Source organism: Pleurotus ostreatus, assembly GCF_014466165.1.
Source record: "Pleurotus ostreatus strain PC9 chromosome Unknown scaffold_8, whole genome shotgun sequence".
NCBI lineage: Eukaryota > Fungi > Basidiomycota > Agaricomycetes > Agaricales > Pleurotaceae > Pleurotus > Pleurotus ostreatus.
The window spans coordinates 1,316,175-1,339,448 of record NW_023503163.1 but is presented as its reverse complement, the minus strand read 5'-3'; the positions used below and the strand labels follow the sequence as shown (position 1 = coordinate 1,339,448).

At 51.8% G+C, this 23,274-nt stretch overlaps 8 protein-coding genes across 8 annotated transcripts; 3 read left to right on the top strand and 5 right to left on the bottom strand.

Annotated features, from left to right (window-relative positions):
- Positions 1-23: 23 nt before the first annotated feature.
- On the bottom strand, positions 24-7,022 carry SPO14 (Phospholipase D1; the record flags this gene model as incomplete). Its single annotated transcript, XM_036780290.1, has 30 exons — positions 24-98; positions 185-286; positions 340-358; positions 419-624; positions 690-873; positions 955-1,021; positions 1,075-1,357; positions 1,406-1,510; positions 1,560-1,868; positions 1,918-2,138; positions 2,191-2,465; positions 2,520-2,659; positions 2,717-2,791; positions 2,846-2,932; positions 2,992-3,151; positions 3,199-3,253; positions 3,312-3,486; positions 3,540-3,564; positions 3,620-3,685; positions 3,747-3,914; positions 3,979-4,046; positions 4,100-4,193; positions 4,247-4,285; positions 4,344-4,440; positions 4,504-4,585; positions 4,649-4,777; positions 4,845-5,363; positions 5,432-5,665; positions 5,723-5,844; positions 5,894-7,022. The coding sequence occupies 30 exons, from the start codon at positions 7,020-7,022 to the stop codon at positions 24-26; spliced, it is 5,310 nt and encodes a 1,769-aa protein (XP_036627673.1).
- Positions 7,023-7,200: 178 nt separating this feature from the next.
- PC9H_010796 (uncharacterized protein) lies at positions 7,201-8,071 on the bottom strand (the record flags this gene model as incomplete). The annotated part of the gene is made up of 6 exons (XM_036780289.1): positions 7,201-7,248; positions 7,299-7,442; positions 7,498-7,560; positions 7,618-7,767; positions 7,827-7,856; positions 7,907-8,071. 6 exons carry the CDS (start codon positions 8,069-8,071, stop codon positions 7,201-7,203), a joined length of 600 nt encoding a protein of 199 aa, XP_036627672.1.
- A 1,155-nt stretch (positions 8,072-9,226) lies between these two features.
- PC9H_010795 (uncharacterized protein) lies at positions 9,227-9,567 on the top strand (the record flags this gene model as incomplete). The annotated part of the gene is made up of 2 exons (XM_036780288.1): positions 9,227-9,356; positions 9,410-9,567. 2 exons carry the CDS (start codon positions 9,227-9,229, stop codon positions 9,565-9,567), a joined length of 288 nt encoding a protein of 95 aa, XP_036627671.1.
- A 13-nt stretch (positions 9,568-9,580) lies between these two features.
- On the top strand, positions 9,581-11,460 carry PC9H_010794 (uncharacterized protein; the record flags this gene model as incomplete). Its single annotated transcript, XM_036780287.1, has 5 exons — positions 9,581-9,864; positions 9,916-10,077; positions 10,134-10,189; positions 10,248-11,139; positions 11,199-11,460. 5 exons carry the CDS (start codon positions 9,581-9,583, stop codon positions 11,458-11,460), a joined length of 1,656 nt encoding a protein of 551 aa, XP_036627670.1.
- A 1,070-nt stretch (positions 11,461-12,530) lies between these two features.
- PC9H_010793 (uncharacterized protein) lies at positions 12,531-15,506 on the bottom strand (the record flags this gene model as incomplete). The annotated part of the gene is made up of 17 exons (XM_036780286.1): positions 12,531-12,608; positions 12,675-12,778; positions 12,841-12,878; positions 12,939-13,068; positions 13,126-13,205; positions 13,262-13,402; positions 13,462-13,690; positions 13,745-13,831; positions 13,882-14,045; positions 14,095-14,228; positions 14,282-14,336; positions 14,386-14,525; positions 14,579-14,710; positions 14,762-14,782; positions 14,837-14,938; positions 14,995-15,246; positions 15,360-15,506. 17 exons carry the CDS (start codon positions 15,504-15,506, stop codon positions 12,531-12,533), a joined length of 2,034 nt encoding a protein of 677 aa, XP_036627669.1.
- Positions 15,507-16,147: 641 nt separating this feature from the next.
- Positions 16,148-18,323, bottom strand: PC9H_010792 (uncharacterized protein; the record flags this gene model as incomplete). The annotated part of the gene is made up of 4 exons (XM_036780285.1): positions 16,148-16,435; positions 16,487-16,711; positions 16,766-16,824; positions 16,871-18,323. The coding sequence occupies 4 exons, from the start codon at positions 18,321-18,323 to the stop codon at positions 16,148-16,150; spliced, it is 2,025 nt and encodes a 674-aa protein (XP_036627668.1).
- Positions 18,324-18,746: 423 nt separating this feature from the next.
- On the bottom strand, positions 18,747-21,937 carry PC9H_010791 (uncharacterized protein; the record flags this gene model as incomplete). Its single annotated transcript, XM_036780284.1, has 11 exons — positions 18,747-19,552; positions 19,616-19,811; positions 19,873-20,077; positions 20,156-20,253; positions 20,313-20,435; positions 20,537-20,653; positions 20,714-20,842; positions 20,899-21,045; positions 21,104-21,236; positions 21,288-21,357; positions 21,406-21,937. 11 exons carry the CDS (start codon positions 21,935-21,937, stop codon positions 18,747-18,749), a joined length of 2,556 nt encoding a protein of 851 aa, XP_036627667.1.
- Positions 21,938-22,040: 103 nt separating this feature from the next.
- PC9H_010790 (uncharacterized protein) lies at positions 22,041-23,235 on the top strand (the record flags this gene model as incomplete). The annotated part of the gene is made up of 11 exons (XM_036780283.1): positions 22,041-22,081; positions 22,133-22,178; positions 22,241-22,285; positions 22,343-22,430; positions 22,486-22,543; positions 22,601-22,622; positions 22,676-22,756; positions 22,821-22,879; positions 22,935-22,968; positions 23,109-23,134; positions 23,196-23,235. The coding sequence occupies 11 exons, from the start codon at positions 22,041-22,043 to the stop codon at positions 23,233-23,235; spliced, it is 540 nt and encodes a 179-aa protein (XP_036627666.1).
- Positions 23,236-23,274: the final 39 nt, after the last annotated feature.

Sequence of the window (23,274 nt, the reverse complement as noted above, 5' to 3'; positions counted from 1 at the left end):
TCAATCGTATGGCGCACGCACCCTCATGAATTGCCAATGAATCGCCATTCAGGTTCCCAAGTATCCTTGTCCCACTCCTCCACCAGGTCCTTCTCGTTCTTCGATTTCGAGTACAGTCCCACAGTCAGCCCGCGGTCATTACGTGTGGAATTAAACGGATTGAGAGCAGGTAGTTGGCACATACCTTAAACTTAGTTTGAAAGAGAGTGAATCCGTCGCGTAGAATGACTACCTCATGTGGGATATCATCGCCCTCGAGGATATTCTTTCTCGTCTCCTCATAGATCTTGCACGTATCACTCAGTTTGAAGGGCAAGTAGCATCCTGCTGCTAACTCACCCGTGCTGCTTTAGGCCCCCTGGTCAACTACTCGTTTAGTTCTATCCAGCACAAGACTACTTTCGAGTTGATGGCGTACCGGACTTGCGATAACGCGCAATGAAAGACCAGCAACGGAACCTCCTTCGTCTCCTTCACCAGCTTATCCACATTCATCAGGAACTCGCCCGACGGCATGTTCACGCTATGTTTGATATGCCCGCCTACCCGATCGTCGTCACGGACATCGACGACGATGAAGTCTTTCTTGGCGACTTTATCGCTTCTCATGAGAGCGGCGAGCTCCTGCGAGTTGGAAGACGTTAAAATTATCCATGATTACTCTGTTCGATCAAGTAGAGCTCTCGTACATCGCATTCAATGTAACGGACCATTCTTCGCAACGCAGAAAAGTGAAGTTGAGACTTCCTCACGAAATGATTGACGCATAACATCATAGGCGCGCAGCCACACAAAGAATTAAGCGATGGGATGTTAGTGTCGAGGACTTTAGTACTGGCGTGTGTAGAGTAACTAGCTAAATCGCTGACATATCTATCAATTATATATAGGCATTGGTAGAAGTCTAGGCAGTTCATCAGTGAAAATACCCCATATCGCGATGGGCTTCCTTACCTATCTGCGTTGAACAAGAAGTTGTTGGCGATGTCTTCGCCTTCCAGGAATCGTGTCGGGAACACCACTGAAGAGGTTTTCGCATCTTAGCTGACGCTATTAACATGGCGTCAAACTCACCTAGATGGCCGTTCAATTCGTTGAGCAGCTTCTCCATCTCGTCTCTCTCCCACTTCTCGAAAGGCTCAGCACCACGTGCGGGTCTCCGGGCTTTCGTGTCGTTTCCCAAGTTACTAGTAGAAGCTCGGGGCTCCGAGGGCTGTTCTCCGCTATCCTTATTTTGGCGGGGCGCATCCCCGGAGTCGAGTTCGTTCACTGCGTCTGGGTTTGGTGCAGCACCTTCGTCGCCTGTTTCTGAGGGTACTCGCCCGACTGGTTCTGGAGAAAGGTCGTCGTCGCCAGGCTAGAACATGTTGAGAATGGCACTGGTAACGGGATGGGAGGCACATACGGCTTTGTTCAGTCGCTCATGGTGGAGTACAAACTCTTTGTATTGTTTCCAGGTAGTGACTATGTCATCGGGAATGGCATGGAAAACTTTGCGGAAGATTTCAGTCTATTTCACTGTTAGTTGATGTACCTCACCGCTACTGAGTACAGCTTACATTCCGTGAAGCCGAAGCGACCCAAATATCCTTCCAAAATGCGTCCGAAATTGGGTCCTCGAAGCCATTCACTTTCACCTCGGGGCGCGGCGTAATTACCGTCCATGTTTTGTTGTCAAGTTTACTCTCCAGGTGCTTCCGGATGGCTTCACGGGCTGCTGGGGCTGCTTGCTCGGACGCGTCGCCATCAGTGTCGCCAGAGCGAGCATGTGGTATCTCATTATCAGTCCTAACATCTTTGGAGGCACCGGCTGGAGCCCCAAACAGTTCGCCGTTTTCTGTTCTGGCTTGGGGCGGGGAATCGCCGTCCTGGATCATAAATACATTTCTGCTGCCCTGATCATAGTACACGACTCACTGAATCCATTTGTTGGAATGCGGGACTCTTCTCCATTACGGTGCGCTCTTCGATGGTCGGTACCACGGAACTGGTGAAGCCTGGCTCTTCTTGACCACGTCTACTGAAGGTCTGTCGTTCATCGTCCAGGCTCTGGTCGCCTGTCGTGTTGCCTACTTGATTGGATGCCGTACCTTCTTTCCGCAGAAGTTCTGAAGCGATATCTACCGCGGCGCCGACAGCTATCACACACATTAATGTATCTCTTCCACTTGACACGAGGTCATCGCTTACCCTGGCCAATTCCTTGCCCGGTGACTTGCGCAAGGTTCCCAAAAGCCGTTCTCCGCTCTGACTCTGTTACACGAGTTACACCTTCGTCGTCGCCGTGTTCTTGTTCATCGTCTGGATCCCACTCGTCTTGTTCATTTGCCGGTTTGACAGGTTCATTGGCCATAAGGTCGTCTTCATCCAGTGCATCGACGTCGACGCCTAGATGCTCTCGCATCAAGCGCACACGAAGGGAATGAGCAAAGCGGCCGACTTTGAAGGGCTTCCCAGCCATAGTGCTACAAGTTACACAGTCAGTGAGCAGCAATATCTCAAGATATTCACAACCTTACCAATCCAACAGGTCCGTGTCTCTGATTACTGCCGCGAGCTCAGAGTCGCGATCGCCTCGCTGTGACCGTTCGTTGATATTCGCACTACCGATGATGACCCAACGGTCATCAACGATACATACTTTACCATGGATGTACACCTGAAGAGAGATGCAGTCAATGGTTATTCAAATTACTTCAGGGACTGCTGGGCCTACCTGCTCAGTCGTAAGTACGCCCCCTCGCATCTTGGCCCAATTTCTCAACGAGAACACGGATATATAGTCATCAGGCTATCGCCAAAAAAAGTCAGCCTCATTGCCAATGCCTCAACTAGGATGACTTACATTAATGCCTTCCTTCCTAAGACGGGCAAAAATCGAATTCGGTCCCCGCGAAAGAGTGCGATTCTGACACTCCAGTATGATGCGGATCTGAGGTTTTGGCAAATCAACATAACCCATAATCGAGGCAGAAACATATCTGCACATACCGCGCTGGCATCGCTGTGATCAACGGGGAATGTGAACCCAGGAAGCAGAGGTATCAAGATACAGCACTTCCACGGTGTGCCTTCTCGATGGGCACGGATGATCCGGTGGACTAAAGCGTCACCTATCCTATTCTCTACCTTCACGTCGTTTACGACGGTACTAGGAGCCTATTAGCATTTTAATGAACCCACAAGTATTGCACGCACGAAGTGATGAAGAACTGATTCTCAATGTAAACGAAGTGTTCCGAAAGTTGTATCGCTGGAGAACACCAGTCAGCACCAGGCCAACAGCCTCTCATTAAGCTCGTTGGGCTTACCCTTCAAATACGCATGTTCTATAGAATGTTCAATACGACCTGGCGTCCCCAGGGACCACGGGCCTGCAGAACGGCAAATTTGCATCTCACATGTCCCGGTCAAAGCTAATGCAGCCAGTTCGCCAGGTTTGAATTCTGGCGGCGGCAAGAGGAATGGCATGACTCTCGAGTGGTTCTGCAAACGAGTTCAGATAGACCGTCGACTTCATCAAAACACGCGAATCTCACCTTGATCCTCAGAAGATAGTTCCACCTGAAAAAACACTTGTTAGTCTAGATGGGCCCTTGTCAACTGACGGAGTACCCACCTTTGGACAAAGTGACGAGCCAAATCGCGAGCCGGCTCTCCGACAACTTGCATGCCAACATCATGCCTAGAGTTAGCAATGCATCCCCTCGTCAGGACAATGGCAGACATTCAGAATGAAAACATACCAAGGCATACGAGGAACCTTCGACCGATCGTACATGTCTTCTTCGGGCTTATTCAACGCATGGAAGTCCATCACGCGCGGGTTGCTATAATCCTTGCCTGGCCAGATTTCCGACGCGCCCGTGTCCGAGTCGATATCGTCCACCAGCACATGCTGGGGGGTGTCCCACCTGAATACGATATAAGCACCGTTGAGCTATTGAACGCACTCAATAATCGCAAAGCATCACTCACCGGCCGAAGCACAAATCAACACCGCCCGTAAATGCTATCGTCTGGTCAATGACACAAAGTTTCTCGTGCTGACGCCGATTGTGAGTGAAGGATCTAATCACAAAAAATATCGCAAACGTACATGAGCCCAATAGAACGTTCCTGTCTGGAAATGCGATGGCGACCGTTGGATCATCACATTCGGATGAAGAGAAGCCAATCTCTGCTTCGCATAGCTGCGGAACTACCATCAACACCCACCCGATTGGGCGCAAAGAAATATGCTTACTTGCTATCCGTAGGTGTTGTGCGATTCGATACTTCTAGGCTGATGGGTAATTGTTAGATACTCAACTCAAACATTAAGCAGGTAAACGCCAGCTTACTAGAGAATGATATAAATCTTCACTCCTTCTTTTGCCTTCCTCTCAAGAAGGCGATCAAGCCGATAGCGTTCCTTATTCGGCCGCCGCATCTGCAACTCTGAGCACCACATTTCCAACTTTAAACGCTATCGGCGGTTATATACATTGGAGATAAGCTTACCTGGGGACAGCCACCAATCATGGATGTAAATAGTCTCTTTAGCCAGCAGGATTGCTCGTGATAGGTTCCAGAAGTAATCCCGCTAGATGAAGGGTAAAAATAGGTTTAGCTTTTCGAGAATGACATCAGCGAAAGGTAGGCATACCCCGTCTACTAGCCATTGAGCAGCAACATTCAGGCGGATCGGGGCGAAGCTGTCGAACCGATTCCCTCCAGTCCAGTGAGACGTAGCCTTCACCTTCTCAAACGCCGCGATCCATTGCAGCATTTGTCGCTGCACCCACCAAGGAAGTCAGATTCACATCATTCACACCCGCACCAATAAACGCGACACTACGCACTTCATTCCTCGCAAACAACTTCAGCCTCGTTTGCGAATTCTCAATGAAGAACGTATGTTTGGACACGTCTGCCGCCGTCGCCTTCTTCTTCTTCTGCCCGGCCGGCGTTCTCGCCCGCGGCGTCCCTTCTTCGTCAGCCTCCGGCGGGCCTAGCGGGTTCACATTCGTTGACGGATCCAGCATTGGCGCGGGCACGTTAGACGACACATCAGACGAGGTAATGGATCTGTCGTCGGAATCTTCCTGTGCTTCATGGATACCGTGCCCGTTCCCATTAGGCATGGGCGGATGCTTCTGCTTGCGCCCAAGGGAGAGCACCCTCGAGAACTTGCTTTTGATCGACGCTACTACCGATTTATTGTCAACCTCCGACTGTGCATGAGGACGTGGATACGCATCGGGTGGCTTGAGATGGCCTTCGCCATCTTGGTGAAGCAAGTTCAGAGGGTGTCGGTAATACCGTTTCGGACGTTCGAGCTTGAAGTCTTGATCGAAGAGGAAAACATCCCAAACGGTAAGCTATACTCAGAAAGGTGAATAAATGAGTGGACAAACTTGAGGGGCTTCGTTTGAATGTAAAGACATACCTCGCCGGGTTCATGCAAGACCACTAGGTAGCTCTCGCGCACAACACACCACCGTTGCTCCCTCTTCTCTCTCCACCCAGCCGATTTACGACCAAACCCACCCACTTTGTTGCCAGTATCTTCAATCCGAAGATATCCCCCCTTATACTGCGCACCACCCGATTGTGCGAGAGAAATGAAGAGTGCGCTTATTTCGAAGAAACCAGATAGTCGGTTGGCGGAAGGGTGGAACATCTGGCGAAGTGGATGATCAGTACGCTCGAATTATAGGGGAGATATCAGGATGCACACCACTGCACGGATCAATTCAATGAGGTAGTTCTCGAGGACCTCTCGTTGCATACGGGCAAAGTCCGCTTGTCCTACTTGTCCATCACGGCTCTCCCTCTTTAGAAACTTGAAATACGGAAGACCTTCGATGCATCAGTACACGCAGTCCAGTTATAGAAGCAAAATACATACTTGTGCGCGGAAACTCAGGAAGGTTTTCGACATTCCGATTGTACGCGTTCGAGAACGCATAGTGATAGTGCAGGGAGATGAAGTCTTGCAGCCTACGATGCACAACCCATCGCGCAGCGCCATTTGCATACTCGCATTCGATCCTATAGACAGACTTGTTTCCATGTAAGGGGTGTAAGCTATCACTGACGCGTATTCGCAATCGGTGCAACAATACGGGAACACGTCTATGGTCTTTCTCGTCGCGCTCAAACCACAACCTCAGCATCAGCGTTGAGAGCCCACCGGTAATCAGCTCATCCGTGATGTTGACTGAGTGATGCGTTACGGCAGAAGGCCCTGGTGTCCGAGCTGGATGGTGCTTGTCTGAAACGACATTAGGTAGGAGCGATTTGAGGCGGCCCCAATTGGCGAGTCCAGGTTTGGGTTTGTCTTGTGGGGAGTGTGGAACGGATGAGGCGCGACGCAACCTGGATGCAAACTTTGTGGAGGAAGGACTTGCCAATGCTTCCCCTTCGCTGGCAGCGCCAGGGTCCTCGACGTCTCTTGCCTTCGACTGTCCATCCCCTTTCGCCTGGCCATCCTCCGCAGCCTTCCCCTCCGCAGCCTTAGCCTCCTCGTCCGAAATGAACGCAGGCTTCTCTTCTTTAGGGGACTCCGAGAACCACCTCATTGGATTCCAGCTTTCGTCATTGATACGACTATCCCTCTTCTTGCCTTTACGGTCGCTCTGTTCGGAACTCGCGGTGTATTCGAGGACGCCACGAAACTCCTCCCTCCGGGTAAACGGGAAATACTGGCCCTCTTCTTCGACACCGTTTGAAAGGATGTCGCGGGGCTCCGATTGCTCGACCATCTTGCTATTATTGCGCGAAGTCGCAGGTGAATTAGGAAGGCTATAAGTGTATGATAAAGAGCGGGGAGGGCCCGTCCTCATGGAGGGTGTTGTTGGGGGACTCTTGAATTGAGTGCTGTTCCTCTTGGTAGAGTGCGTCCCCTGGTCATTCTGGCCAAGTCGCGGAGTGGAATTGTCTCCCGAATTGTCCAGGGAATCCTCGTCCTCGTGATTATGATCATGGTGGTGGTGACGGTGCTCTCTGGCCAGTTCCACAATCTGGCTGAGAGACATAAATGAGATGGTGGTCGAGGAAGGAAAAGGAAATGAGAGTGAACTGGCTGATTGGCCTCTTATAACGAAACGTAAAATGCCCAACGAAGCGATGTACCCCAGCGTGGATGATGTCACTTCACAATGTTCACACGAGACAAATTGCCATTTATGGTAGTAGAACATCAGGTACTCTAAGTCACGCGTCCGACGTCTCAGCCTTCTTCGGTGCATCCACATCTGCGCTCTGCAGTGCCCCATGAGGACGGGGAACTCGTACACAAAATTGAAACTCACCTTCGCGGCTGCCCTGGCGTCCCCTAGGTCGACTGGGCCACTGCTGTCCCCATCCTGAAGTGAACCGGGCTTTTGAGTATGTTCCTCGCCATCAGAGGGAGGTGGAGCAGCAGGCTCCTCAGACTTCTCGGTAGCTTCATCGGCCTAAATGCTGATAAGCCCTCTATCGACGCCACGGAAGGCAGTAGCGTTGACGCACCTGAGGTTGCTCGACTTCGGAAGCATCTACCTTCGCTCCATCGGCCTTGGGAGCGTCATCGGCCTAGGGTAGCGCCATGGGTACACAATTGGACGTTGATGTATGCGGAGTAACACTTACAGTTGCAGCCTGCACCGAAGCAGTAACGTCCGCCTCTTGTCCCTCATCGTCCTTCATTGTGACTTTCTTCGGCTCAGCGTGACTGTCATGAGCATGCGCGGCGTGTCCTGGCGCCGTCTTTCTCGCTGACGGAGAGACAAGGTAGAGGAACTAAGGTCCAATGATCAGTCTCAAATCGGGCTTGAGCGGAATTAACGGAATCAGCCTACAGCGGGACCAAAAGTGACCAAAGACCCAATCTATGCCAGCACATTCAGCATACAAGTCTAATTTCAGGCCTCCTACTCACAACCCACGGCATGTCACTCGACTTTTTCTGCTCATGGCCGGGACCATGCGACGAATTCCACCTTCTCCCCGCAAATCTGCGCGTCGCGACGGACGTCTGTGACCGGAGGCTGGCACGGGCACCAGAAACCAGGTTCTGTCTGGAGAGGCGGAGCGTGGCTTGCATTTTGGACGCGACGGATTGAATGAGAGTGGGAATGAAAGTGGGAGGGAGCGAGGGAAGTTCGGCGGGAAAGACCGGTAATGGATGACATCATCCGAGAATGGAATTTGTCCCGCGCTCATTGTGGAGTTCCCGCGCCCGCCGATTGCCATTTATGGAGTGCGCGCCCCTCAATTAATGTGCCGAGAACCGCGCTCATGCTGTGGAACGGGGTGCCGAGACAGTATACATTGGTAACGACAGATTATATACAAGAATACATATAGACCCCAGTTGTCAGCACAGGCCACCGAAATATAGAACACGAAGCGAACACGGAGAGAGAGCGGTTTAATGAGAATACAGCATATCATGCGACTGAGATACCAAAATTACTCCTGTCCAGATCGACCCTGAAGCGACCGGGGAACGTCGCTTGGGCTCGAGGTGATGAACCTATTTACCACACTAAACCAGACTGCAAATGCAACGAACACATGAAAGGCCATTCTAGGCGGAGTGCACTACTAACCAGTAATCTGAGGAGCATGCAGTCATTTGAGTAGCTGGGGAAGTAGAAGAACGCCTGGAGCGTGGGGATGCCGAACAGGAAGCTGGAGATGACGATGCCGACTTGGATACCTGCCATACTCACGATAAGCGAAAACGCGGTGGAAGTATTTGTGTCCAAAGGGCTGACTGTCGTACGCGTAACGCGGAGAGGGGGGGATTCGTCGCGTATGGGCTTGAGGGAAAGCTGGGAAAGTACAACTCTATGAAACGAGCGGGATTGGCCCTTGTACTAATCATTGATCCCCCCTCCACCGCCGGACATTGTTATCGAGATGCGCGTAATCTAGAGCCTAGGATGCGTTTGAGGTGGAAGCATTTCCCGGTGGAGTCTATTGTAGTGGCTCAGCCAACGAGGAAGGTACGGTAGTGCCCCTGGGTAATAAAATATCGTCATGAGCGAAAGAGGACGAGAGTCTATATGGCCAGACGCCCGGGTGCAGTGTAGCTCAAGCACAATAGATTCCATGCTACTTCGGATGAGTCGAAGAAATCCCAGCTTGGCGCCGATTCACAGTTTTGCTAGATTCGCCATGCGACGCCGTGGAGACCAAACAATGCGATCACTCCCAGAGCCGATCACAATAAATTTCGCTTTCTCATTCCGCGATGGTCAGACGTCGCATCCCAAAATCTCGCGCCGGAGGCAAGTCCAAGGCACGACCACTCGACAGAAACGCAGGGAAGATCAAGAAATGGGACAAGCCTGCCGACATACCGCTCGACGAGGAGGATGAGTGTACGTGTGGTTGCGCGCCTTCGCATTAAGTGGAATATGAATACTCTGTCTAGTCCATCACAATAGGGATAGGATTTTGCTGGACGGGAATGTTGACCAGGGCGAGGAGGATGAGGAGGATGAGGTCTTTGGGTTGAAGGGGATGTCCGACGACGACGATGAAGACGACGACGAGGGACATCATGGAAGGGGACGGAGAAGACCTCGATGAAGATGACCACACCATGGACAAACCCATACCAGACAAGCGTCGCAAAAAGAAGAAAGGCAAGAAAGCGAGCAAATCCTCATCCGATGAAGAGAGTGAGGACGAAGACATGGAGGAGAGCTGGGGGCGTGGCAAATCAGCCTATTACTCTTCGAACGCGGCCGAGCTTGACTCTGACGACGAGGAAGCGAACGAACTCGAAGAGCAAGAGGCTAAACGGCTGCAAGCGAAAGCCCGAGATGGAATGCGAGACGAGGACTTCGGGCTACTCGACGTACATGATGTTACTGCAGGCGCTGAGTACGTGACCTCAATTGTACCATTTTATGCAGTTACTCATGAATCGGACAGTGACTTCGTGGAAGCTCCTGTGGTTCCATTGCCGAATGTCGGGCAAGACAAGAAATCTCTCCTTCGGCACCTGGAAAAGACCAATCCAATTACCCTCGCACTGGCAAGGGACTGGGATGACACTGCACGAAGCCTGATCCGCACACGAGAGAAACTCGAAACGTGCGTGTTTTGCAGATGCACACCCATGCTGGTACTGATCATGAATCGCAACGCAGACTGCAAGCGGAACAGCCAGATGCCCTGAGCCTTGGCATGATCCATCTTCATTATCGTGCGTGATTCCATTTATCTACCCGTCGTCTACATTCAGCACGCTGATGCTCCTGCAGAGACCCTCCTTACATACACAAACGCCCTCTCCTTCTATCTATACCTTCGTGCTAGCGATAAATACACCCGACAGCCCAAGCTCCTCGATGACCACCCGATAACAGGCCGCCTCCTGCTCCTCAAACAGTCTCTGGCAACGTTGGAGGATCTTGACTTCGCGGCTTCCGACTCTGAAGACGACGATAACGAAGGCCTTGATGGCGTAGATATGTGGTCAGACGCCAATGAACTTTGGGGCCGTGGGACGGATGGAAATCTGGAGGCGGGTGAACTCGACGACCTACTGCGGGATGCAGAGAGCGCAACAACGTTCGGCGAGCATAGATCCAGATTGGCTGCCTCCAAGCGCGACGCCCCTACACAAGAGCCTCCAACCAAAAAGCGCAAGACGTCGAAATCGAAATCCCAGCCTGTTGCGCCCGTGTTCGACCTCGTCGAGCCCGAATTTCCTGTGTCCAAGAAGCACGCCTCGTCGTCGTCCCACCAGCCCGACGATGCTCAAAACATGTATGGTGAACTGTCCTCACTCGATCATGCGGATGCCTCGGACAAATCGGCGCGCAAAAAGTCACTTCGATTCCACACGTCGAAGATCGAGACCGCGAGTGCGCGACGCCAGGGTGCGAGGAGTCGTGCCATGGGCGGCGATGACGATATCCCGTATCGAGAGCGGCGCAAAGAAAAGGACGCTCGGATGGCCCAAGCTGCCGAAAGGAACGGCCGGGGTCAAGGTGGTGCAGATTTGGATGACGCAGAGCCCGCCCCCCGGAACGCAGATGCTGGCGAAGCAACGGAGGATGCGGATGGGTACTATGAGTTAGTCAAACGGACATCAAAGGCGAAGAAGGAACGCAAAAAGACAGAGCATGACGAGTCTGTCGCGGCTGCTCGGTAAGTCACAATCGTCACAATGCAAACCAGCTCATCTTACCTGAACCTTCGTTCCTCAGTGCTGAAATTGCTGGGGAGGAGGGTACCGATGGACCTCGGTCACTCACTAGAGCCATCCTCAAGAACAGGGGACTTACACCCCATCGATCGAAGAGTGTTCGGAACCCTCGTGTCAAGAAGCGACAGAAGTTTGAGAAAGCCAAGAAAAAGATCGCCTCGCAGAAAGCGGTCTACAAAGGAGGGCTTGATGCAAGTGGCGGAAGATACGAGGGTGAACGGTCTGGTATCTCCAAGGTTGTTAAAAGTATCCGTCTGTCGTAACTTCTGGTGTTGGCCAAACTCTTGGCGGCCGCTCTCCTTCGAAAGACATCTTACAGCTAACTGCAAAATCGCAGACGCTCTTAAGGGGAGAATGGCATGTTGACGCGTCATGTTGCAGGTCCCAAAAAGTAGGACATACCGTGGACAATTGAGTAATACATTCTTCGCCTAAATAAGGAAGGTTGAGTGCTATAAATAAGCGTACCAGCAGGCCACAGCGAGAAGTGCTCGCTCCCCTTGAGCCAATGACACCTACGTCATCTCCCAACGGCCCTTTCCTTCGTAGTGCTGCGACGACGGTCAATATCACGACCCTCAATAGGTATGACGCAGGACACGTGCAACCCGCAACTTCAACAGCTTATCATTCTGTTGATCATGTCCAAATCATGATTTTGTGCTCCAAGCGTGAAAGTCATGAGCGTCGGTGTCTACATTTTGGTTCCAACTTCCATATCCAACCACAAGGCTCTACGCCGCCTTTCCTACTTCCCTTTCACGCTCTATAACCCGCTCCCTCAATATTTCCTGCAGTTGACCCATCTCGACCTGATCCGCGCGGGGGAGCCTTCAACCCCCTTCCTGCCCCCGTTGGCCAGCATTAGGTGAGGATCCCCATTCGTCACTGAGTAGCGTCGCCCGTCGGTCGCTGATACTGCTACAAGTGACATCAGTACTGTTCAACAACGGAACGGGAGCAGAGGGAGGCTGTGAGATGGCCGCCTTGGTCACAGGGCATATGGAGAATTGGCCTTGGAGAACCATGACTGTGGCCTCCATTACCGTAGCCTGCATTGATGACGCGGACCACTCGCTTGTTCCGAAGTACCCCCTCGTTGTAGATACGTCGTTGAGCGAGATTATGACCGTGTAGCGTCTTCGTAGCTCGTTGGCAAGGTCACATTGCTCGTGATTGCTCAGCTCCGACCGTGGGGTCAGCTATAGCTACTGTGCGAAGCTCGAAGCCGTTTCGAAAACGTTCACCAATGAGCAGAGCAAGGGTGTGTGATAGCAAAGCGAACTGAGTCCAAAATATACAACTTAAGATACTTTATATCTGAAACCCAAAATCAAAGGTTGGATGAAGGCACAGTACCAAAGAGCTCCTTCAAGAATGCATCACTATTTGGTGGACGACCAAGGAATGCCTGTGATAACAGTGTATATGTGTTAGAGAGAGAATATTGCAGGTTGCGAAGATAGTTATCTCTTACCTTGAGGGAGTCAAGCTCCTCGCGACTGCCTCCAGGTCGCAAGATTTCGTCAGCGTATTTCTTCCCTCGGCTAGGGTCCAGAGGATCGGCTTTGAATACCGTAGCTATACACAAGGCAGAGATGTTCAGGATATACTAAGTAGGAGAGAAGGGGCAAAGTACTTACCGTACATGTCGGCCGCGAACACCAGAGAGTAGGTGTACCTAACAGCAAGTAGAACACGGTGAACACTTAGTGAGATCAAGAAGTTCTTCAACACATACCCGTAATAACCAGCATCATATCCACCAGTGATGTGCCCGAAAGTGCCTTGGCCAGGCGCAGGCTTATCCGCCTTCACCAAAGAAATCTTCTCGCGGAGGCTGTTCCACAGAGCCGAGTAGTCGGCGCTCTCTAGAAGGTGGTTTATTCAGACGATGTATCAGGCAATGTCTCGTAGGAAGTGCGTACCTTTGTCAGTATGGACTTTGATGTCAAACTTCGCAAAGAACAGCTGGCGGAGGTAGAACAGCCCGACATTGACGTAGCGACTGTGTACGGGGATGAGGAAGCGTGCAACAAGATGATGAGTGAGCAGAAATATTACCTCTTGATGATTTTTTCGATAAGTTCAGGGGACAGGGGTTTCTTCGACTCATAATGGCTCGACATCTGCTCAAGGACCTTGGGCTCCCAGCACCAGTTCTCGAGCATCTGCGAGGGGGCTTCGACAAAGTCTCTCGCAACACTAATCAAACGATCTTGAGTGTCACATCGTTCAAATTCAAGTCGCCACTGTGTTCTCACCTGGTACCATGGAAGCGGGCGTATTTGGTGTTGCTGAGCAAGCCGTGGAATACATGGCCCATCTCGTGGAAGAAAGTCACAACATCGTCGTGTCTCATTAAGGCGGGCTTGTCAGGGGTTGACTTGGCTAAGTTGGCAACCATAGCGGTCAATGGGTAAGACCGCTTTCCGTCAGGGAGAGTGTGTCCAGAGAGTAAAGGCCACACAGCAGCATGGGAGTACTTAGCCTCTGATACGCAAGTATTAAGATTCAAAAGAGAGATAGAGATAAGTGAAGACAAACCACGGGGGAACAAGTCGAGGTAACAATACCCAACGAAGCCAGACTCGTCTTTTGCATCCTTCTTCCAGACGGCAAAGTGCTGAACATCTAATATCGCTATATCAGACTGAATGGCTTAGGCGCTGCGTATGCCTTACCAGGATGCCAGATTGATGAACCCTTGATCTCCTCGAAACGGACACCGAGCAAATTTTGGTAGATATCAAGAATGGTTGGTACAACCACGGAGACGGGGAAGTATTCCTTGACAAGAGAGTCGTCGAGATCGAGGCTCTTCTCGATGTAAAGGCGATCGTAGTACCTAACGCAGGCAGTCAGCGCAGGTGGTATTGTTCTGAGGGGAAACGTACCTGTAGTCCCAGAGGTAAAACTGGCCGTCGAAGGGGTAACCTTTCTCCTCGTGTTCTTTCTTCTTGAGCTCCAGGAGGATTTCACGTTCCTTAAGGCCCACGGGCCGAAGCTTGTTCTCAAGATCATCGAGGAACTAAGAGGGAATCGGTCACACGACCAAAAGTATTCCGCGATGGGACTGCTTACATCGAATACTCCTTTAGCATTTTTAATCATCTTAACCTCCGTAATGTAGTCAGCCCTTGTAGGATGTCAGCAACATCGTAATACTGAGCTATAGTTGGCCGTACCAAGTATCATATCCCAACAGCGCCGCGATCTTACGACGTAGCTCGAGAGCCTTGTCAAGCAACGGGACATTGATAGCTAAACGAGATTCGTGGGCTTCTTGGGCGCGTTTGCGAGTCTCGGGATTCTCGGCGAATTTGAACTGTCGAGAAACGATTTGACAAGCGATACACGAGTCTGGAGAAGAAGGCTTACGACGGGGAAGATGTCTGGAGTCTTGAAGGTTACATCGTAGACTTCTGAGTCGCCCTCGGTGCGTTTGGCGTAGCCGGAGACGACATCATGAGGAACACCCTTGAGTTCGGCAGCAGTGAAAGTAATGACGCCCTGGTAGCGAAGTTAATGACCTGAAACACCGACTATACCTGTGTCACATACGTTTTCTTCGTTGAAGTTTTTCTGCGTTCAATTCAGCCAAATTGAACATGCATTAAGATGTACACGGAGACATACGCTGAATTCAAGACAGGCTTGTGACAGTTCTTTCTTCAATGCCATAAGCTCCGTTCTCTCCTTCTCAGGCAGAGCCAATCCAGCGCGTTTACCATCAAGGATCTACCATGTTCATTGGTTATAGCCTTATAGGAGGTCAAATACAGCCAGAGACGCACCATCTTCTCAACGAGACGCTGATCCTCACCCGATAGCTTATCCCATTGGCCAGATGCCTTGATATTCTTCTCGGCGGAAGCTTTGGCCTGGAATACATCCAGACGCATGGACGATTCAACACCGTAGTCGCGGACGAGGACCTCAGCTTCATTAGACGCATCGCGAAGCTCCTTGGATGGAGACACGTTTTGGTAGAACGACAATGGCTCTACAACGGCATCCAAGTCTGTCTCAGAATACGCCAGGGGTATCTAGGCAGCCACGATCAGTCGGGTAGATGATATCCCTTCGGCGACTTACGATGACCTGCAATGCCGGAGATCAGTACATCTGGCTACTCTCAGAACCGCTGAGGAGGACGCACCGAGTCAAAGTTACAATCCTCGGGCGCAAGTGCGCCAACCTTGTCATCAGTAGCCTTGTGCTTTGCGATAGCGTCCTTGGTGAGGCTTATGATGTCCGCGGCGGTGTGGTTCCACGATGGGGCAGCCTGGGGCGGTGTGAGAGACATCGGGGAGGAGTTTGGGAAGGTGATGGTTGAGAACAAGCTTGATCTACAGTTGATATTTGAGGATGGCCTGGCATATGGTCGTCCAAAGACGCTCAGGCTTTTGTACCTTCGATGCAGCGTGACCAGCTTGCCTCGGATATTTCCACCTGACATAGGCCCACAAGTCATGGCCGCGAGTCCCACAGCGAGAACTCCTCCCCATTGCAAGGTGCTTCTACGCCGAAGAGAGGGGATTTGACGCGAGATAGCGGATGGCAACATGCCTTGACCTGCAAGACGCGTCGGTCGGGGAGAAGGAAAATAGGAAAATTAAGATGGTTGACGCTAGAAATCAATATCGTGTGATTTGAGACGCCAGGGATGCTGGTCGCGCGCCTCACGCTGACTCGTAGCGATGAGTGCAACACCTGTGCGGTTGAATGTAAAGTGGAGGCCGCCATGAGCGTCGGCTTTCGGACATCAACGCAGCAACATTGTTTGTATTATAACGGACATACATGGAGCAGACGATATTCTTGGTGATGGTAGCAATATAATATAGAGTATACAAGCCAAAATGAATAAATACTTGAGAGGTTCGGGGATGTAGATGTGAATTCTATCTTTCTAGTGTTGCTTTGCTTCTTCTAATACGGCGCTGGTCATCCCGCAACCTTCGAGCTGATGATATCGCCCTCCATGTCGTCTTCTTCGACCTCGGCGTCTTCGGGATCTTCCTCAATGACCCGATGGCCATTTCTATCGTGATTAGCCTCCTCGCGCTGCATCTCGTCTCGCATGACTTGAACATCGTGGTCAACTTTAGCAGCAACTCTGTCGATTCCAGCCTCCGCGAGCGAAACATGAGCGCGGTGCTTCGCTAGGTGGGCGGAGCGCTTGGGAGCACGCTTAAGGCGGCGACGAGCCACCATGACAGGGACCGATGATTTCTGCAATGGGTAAGTAAGTGTTAGATTCAGACCAGATTAGAATCATGTTACCTGAATGAGATAGTGAGAGGTGGACCCCAACAAAATCCCCTTCAGATGACTCATGCCCCTTGAGCCAACGATCAGCATACTGGGTTCGTAGTGGTCGATAACGTCGAGCAACATGTGTCGAGCATTCTTCGCGTGCCATGCTTGACAATGGATGGTGACGTTAAGTTTAGTCCTTGAAAGAAGCGAGTTGACTTGTCGCGCCAAGATGTAAGCAAATGCTTGACGCTGGAAAAGAGAGTTGAAGTCAAATTTTTTGATCCAAAACTCGTAATGTCTTACCTCCTGCTGGCTCTTGACCTTCAAGGCTCGATCGGCGGCATTGGGAATGAGAGGGTCAACTAAACCAGGTTAGCCTCAGCGCTCGGACAAGCGTGATGTACTCACTCTTGGTGTCCGTCTCAACGACATTGACGACCCACATCTCGTCTCCGTCTCTCAACACTGTGCCAATACCCCACTCAACGGCGTACCTACTCTCTTCACTCATATCGCTCGCAACGACGTAACGTTTGCATCTGCGACCAATTTGGGCCAATTTGGCTTCAGGATCTCCCTGAATGATGGTGATCGTGCATCGGTCTCGCTGGAATACAGGCCGCGAGGTCGTAGAGGGGAGCGGATCGTGGTGTCTCGTAGATTTGCGTCTGCGGGGATTGCGCTTGCCGCGCACCGATGGTGTGGAATTGAGAGTGGATGGGAAGTACGGTTCGGGAGGAACAACGATGTTCACTCCTTCACCAGTGGGGTCAGGGTCGACATCCGCGTCGTCTACAAGCGTTGGATTGTTATCAGGATGGGCCATAGGCGTAATAATAGAGTTCTGCTCCGTGTTACGTTCGGTTACCGTATCAAACAGATCAGCCTCGCTCCAGCTCTCTTCTTCGGTTTCTGCGTCCGTCTCACCGATGGTTTCATCGCCCGAGTCATCGTCACCATCACCGTCGCGCACGTCGTATGCCGAATGACGGGGGCGAATCGAGGAGGTGTCAGAGACATCAAGATCAGAGATAGCCAGAGGTACGGGTTGCAAAGGAGGCGATGTCTCTCGGCGGCGAAAACGACGAAAGCTGAATGGAGATTGGGAACGAGCACGGGACCTGCTTCGCGAAACCGACGTCTCGGCTGCTACTGCTGAGCACGAGCGGGTCGCCTTGGCCTTGTCCTTGTCCATAGTACGGCCCCTAGGTTCTTTCGATTCTTTCGACTCCTTTTCCTTGCCCTTATCGTTGTCATCGGAGGGGCCGTTGACATTCGTGGTACTATTGTTCGTGCTGGTGCGAGAGAGAGATAACGACGAGAGACCACCTATCATAGAGCTGAAGGACATCTTGCTAAGCGAGCCTGTGTTGCGGGCGTTCGCGTCGGAAGCCTTGGAGGACGAGGTGGACGAAGACAGGGGCGTAGAAGTAGTGCGCTCGAGGCCGTTGATAACAGGACCGTCCTGGTCAAGCTGCTGCCCGGACGACCTGAGCGACCATCGTTTCGGGGTGGATGGCCGAGACGAATGCGGGGAATCCAGGGTTTCTGATCGCGTGAAGGGAACGCCTCCGCTGGACGTCGCTGGCCTCCGGGGCTCGTCGGGCAAGGGGATGCTTCGCACAGACGCTGCCGGACTGGCCAAGTCCAGCACTTGGCCCTCTTGCGGTGTGGGCAGCGGCTCGCGCTCGGCTTTGTCGCTGGTGCTCGACCCAGGAAACCAGCCTCCGCCTCCTCCAAAACGCCCACCGCTGCTCGTTGGTCTGTCACTCCCTGCTGAGCGCCCGCTGCTGCTGCCTGGTCTCGCCACTCGAGTAATCCAGCTTCGGCGTTTCGACTGTGCAGCGTCGTTCGTGCTCATGGCGGTCGATGGTGGTGGTTAAGTGTCAAGCAACCTTTGTATGACTCCTATAGGGTCTAGGCCGGAGCACAGGCGGGCACAGGTCAACCGACAAAGCCAAGCAGTATTTTATTCTCTTGGCGCATTATGTCCTCTTCATCGCCTCTCAGAAGAAAACACAGGAATGCCGTAATATTCAGAGACGCCCGCAGGGAAGATGTCGGTCGTCTGTGTGGCATCGACTGCCACCAAATATGGTGTGAATTGCTATAATACTTGCTACATCAACGTATCTAGATCAACCGTGCATCTGCACGACGCTGCTGAAGCGATGAAGCAAGCGTTCAATGGTCCGTCGGTCGTGTGACACGGAGGAACAATCGCCATTCGCCAGTGATGAATACTACATAACGACTGCGGAATGTCGTTCTGGCATCCAGGGATCTAACCAGACGTGGCAGGCGTATCGCTTCCTGGAACGCCTCGGACGTCCTTTGCGGGTGCACTGCCGGTTTCATCCTGCTGCACTTCCTGGGACTCGCCTATGGTGTGCTCGACTAACGGGGATTGTGGTCCAGCGGTGCCTTGACCATCCACGTTCATGTTTACTTTGTCGACAGCGGAAATATCATGCAAGATATCAGCATCAGCATCAGCCGTCTGAGCGACGTCACCAACAACCCCATCCGACAGCGCCTCCGGAAGCACCTCCAACGACTCAGAGGCTACTTCAGTCGAATCAGTCGAAGGAATAGCTTCCGACATCGCAACCTCCGCCTGCTCTGATTCGCTCTCCACCGGTTCATCAAACACCCCATGTTCATCAACCCAAGGCTCGCCTTCTCCCCACACAAGCCTTGGCATGCCCTTCCGCTGATCTGCAACCGCCTCCGTGTGCTCCCTCCCAGACCTCGCAACCGACCGCAGGAACTCAATCCTCTTGTCGGGGCTCCTGAAATTGTCCGGATTAATCGTCGGCGAGTGCTTCTCACCGCCATCTTGCTCAGGGACGGAATCGCTGGTGGTAGAAACGACTGCATCAGGAGACGCGGCGGGGGAAGTTGAGTCCAATGTCGAAGGGGCGGTGGCTTTCCTGAAATCCAATTTGTCCCAAAGCTCTTCAATGTTCTCCAGGGTAGCGCCGGACGGCAACAAGAAATCTCTGTATTGTCTGTCCTTCGCGGCCTGGTACCGTTTGAGAATATCAGGCTGGTTGTCCGCGAGAGTCGAGATAGTCCAGTATATAGACCCTACACACGATATCCAGACATTATTAGCTTCTCCGCTCGCTGATAGGATCAGTTAATACGCACAGTCAGAGTCTTTGGGAGCTTCCACCGCTTTTGGACCACGGGTGCGTAACTCATCCAGATAATTCGTCGCCGTTACCTGTATCTGCTTCATAGGCGCTGTCTTTTGGGATTCAGCAGACCCTTCCGCATCCAACGGCTGCACCCATATATCCATCCTGCCTTTACCCTCCAAGGTTTCGAACGTACATTTCAAGCTCTGCAACAACCCTTTAAGCACACAGCGCCTCACGGGTAATTGATATAGCGTATCTCCTCACCTGTTTGGGGTATGTCCTGATAACCTCGTCGGCGACAATCTCCAATAATGCGAGGCACTTCTGAAAGACACGTTCGCCGACTTCGGGCGAGCCGAAGAGCCGCTCATCCATTTCTTCGAGCGGGACGTATTGGAAGCCGAATAAACGGGCAGTGTTGTGATAAGCCACGAGAACGCCGTCCATGTTCCCGATGCGTGCTTGGAAGCTGCGGGGAATATTGATGTTGATTATTTGAGGATCTGAGGAGAGGTGCGAAGCGGGTTCGCGAGGGGACATGACATACCTGTATTTGAGAAACGCGGAGCGTATAAGGTCGTAGTATTCTCTCTCAAAGCTCTCCAACGGGCCTTGCAAAGTCCGGATGAGATAGCCCGAATTCTCCTGTGAAATATTAGTATTCCTTCACAACTCCAAAGCACATCACAAGTACAGCTACATACCTCGTAATTCAGCACGTCCATCCGTATAGGGAGCGCTGCACGGGTCTTGATGTCAAATACCCCAGTTCCAGGCAATCGAGGATCCTGACAGTCAAGCTGCGAGCGCATAACGAAGCTGTTGGACTGCACGTATCACAAACATCATATATCATAAATAGAGACGAGAAAATTCGGCTTCGATCAGGTGGGTCTTTCGACCTGTTTCAAAGAACTCGAAGACGTACTTTGGCGTAACGATATGCCTCGCGCTTGGGGTTAACCTCGGGGTCGGATGGGGTAGACCGTAGGTGGGTCTTGAATTCCTGCGGTGACGTTGTGAGGAACTTCTCGAGGAGAGTCCCCTATCGCATTGCAAAGGTAAATTGAATATTTATGTGGTGACGGAGGTAATGTTAACATACCATCCAGGTCAAAACATTCCGATCCGTTGCCTCAGGCGAGTCAGAGTCGGAGTCAATCGCATACACACCGTCCCTGTAGTTCAGGATGACGGTCGCAGGCATCCGTTGGCCTGGTGTGAAGGATTTCGCCTTCGCGGTTTCGTCAGACGCACATCATCAAGTTTAATTCAAAATATAAGACTGACCTCGCTCTGAAACGCAGCGCTTAGATTGCTCGTATCGACGTGTTTGTCTCCCGATATTAGGAAGTATATATGGCTCAGGATCTTCGTTAGCGATGAGGTCGACCCAGCGAATGTGCGGTTCTCGCGCTTGGCGAGAGTGTATAGATCCTGCATACACAGAGCACAATAAGCACGGGACAGGGAAAGCGGGGAGCAGTGGACGCACATCATCCTTGGAGCTTTTGATAAACCCTGTCAAACGTTCGAACGCGAAATCATTGACTTTGGGTATCTTTTCGAGCCAAGGTGTGAAATTATAGACGTGTGAGCGGGGATCTTGGAGCCAATGGACGCCTGGGCTGGAGTAGTGTTAGGCTATACGGAGGGTTGACAAAAAATTGAGATCGTACTTGAATAGTACACGGTCCAAGCCATGGGACAGTCGAGCAATAGGTTGTTGTTCGGAAATGGGTTCCAAATCTATAGCAATGTTGCTGGCTACTTCATGGATTACGGCTGTCTACTCACCTGTAAGAGCGTTTTCAATTTTAGAATCTGCGAGCAGCCCTTCCACGCGTCGCCAGTATGGTACCAACGTCTGACTGCTCGTGTGTGGCGCTGCTTCGCGTTCTTCAGCAGGGACCGCCGGTTCCGACTTTCTTGCAGCAATGGGAAGGGGAGCCAGCTTGTCGCGACCCCAGTCTTCCTTCCAGCTTTCTGCTTTCAGCTCTGAAGTCGGATTGTACTTCGTTGATTCTCCCCCGTCCGTCGCAGGAACTTTTGCCTTCTTCGCCTTCTTCTTTTTCTTCGCCGGTATGCCGGTCGGTATAGTCGCCCTCAGAGAATCAATGAGGTTGCTAGAGGTCGCTTGCTGGCTCACCAAGGCCTCGTGCGACTTGCGTAGGCATTGGGAGAAGGTCAAGTTAGCGGTCTGAGAAGAGGAGGCGGTCTGAGTAGCACTATCCGGGCCAATCCACGAGTTCAGCAAGCTAGCTGTACTGGATTTTGAGCGAGCGAGCCTTGAGCATGACGGGGGCCATATCCTGCGGGCGCAGTGCATTGTCGGGATGAGCGCGAGCGTGACAAGGCGCGACGGTCACGCAACGTCGCCGGTCACGCACAGGGTCGTCACTTAGGCTAACCACCTCTTCAAGCAATCCCTCATGCCAAACTTATTTACGAATTTCTTCCTGTGGTTCAGCGGGTGCGTGCATCTCATATACATGCCAGGCGGCTCGCTCACGGCTCAATGCAGCCTCTTCTTCTCCAAAGCGGCAGAGATAGCCGTAGTCGGGTTGCAGGTATGCCGTCTCCAGCAGATAGATAACATATAGAGATCCTCCATGGCTGACAAGGAACCAAGGCATCTGGCAAGACCTCTTTTCTCAATGTGATAACCTCAGGCCAGGTAAGAAATCACCGCCTTCTGTGCAGTATGACCTTTGGAGCGAAACTTGGAACACAGTGGAGCGAGGACGTGGTACCGACGGTGGCATTCAACTTTAGGAAAGTTAGGAAAGGGAATGTTACGATGAAGATATGGGATGTCGCTGGTGCGTTCCCAGCCTAGTCGCCCTTCTCTTCCGCGCTCAGCACGGCTATCTATAGGACAACCCAAGTTTCGTACTATGTGGGAGCGATACTGCAACGGCGTCGATGCAATCCTGTAATTCCGTCTATCTCACCGTATTTCTTGCATACGACGAACTTACGGATGGTCTAGGTTCGTTGTAGACTCAGCAGACGTTCGTCAATTCCCTCCGCAATATCACTTCAATTTACCCATTCACTCTCGTAGACGGAGAAATTCAACACGGCTAGATTCGAACTCCATCAACTCCTAGGGCATCCATCCTTGAGTGGGGTGCCCCTGCTCGTCGTATGTCCCTTTCATTTCCATATCTTGCTTCGACTCCTTATCTGACACCCGTCGTGCCCACCAGCTCGGAAACAAGAACGACTTGGAAGGACATGCCCCCGTCAAAGATTTGATAAAACAGCTGTCAGTAACACGCTCTCTACGTAGCACTCCAGCCGACCTAATGAATCTGGAACAGGCAACTAGACAAAATCACTGACAGGCCCGTTTCGGTACGATCATTTCCTCCTTTCTCTCCGCGTGCTGTCACACTCAACCATAACTCACTCGGTGTTCCCTGTGATCCCTGCAGTGTTACTCAGTAAGTCCATTCCCCACGTTAACCTATGAGTCATGCTTAACCCCCATCTAGTGCTCTATGAAGAGTCAGCATAACCTGTGAGTCTCACCCAAACTAGAAAACTAGATGCGTCGAAATGATGGCTGACGCGGGTCTTAGTGATATCGTCCTTCAATGGCTTGCCGGGCGAAGTCATTGACTTCCCTACGCCCGTATATTGTAAATATATATATTCTAA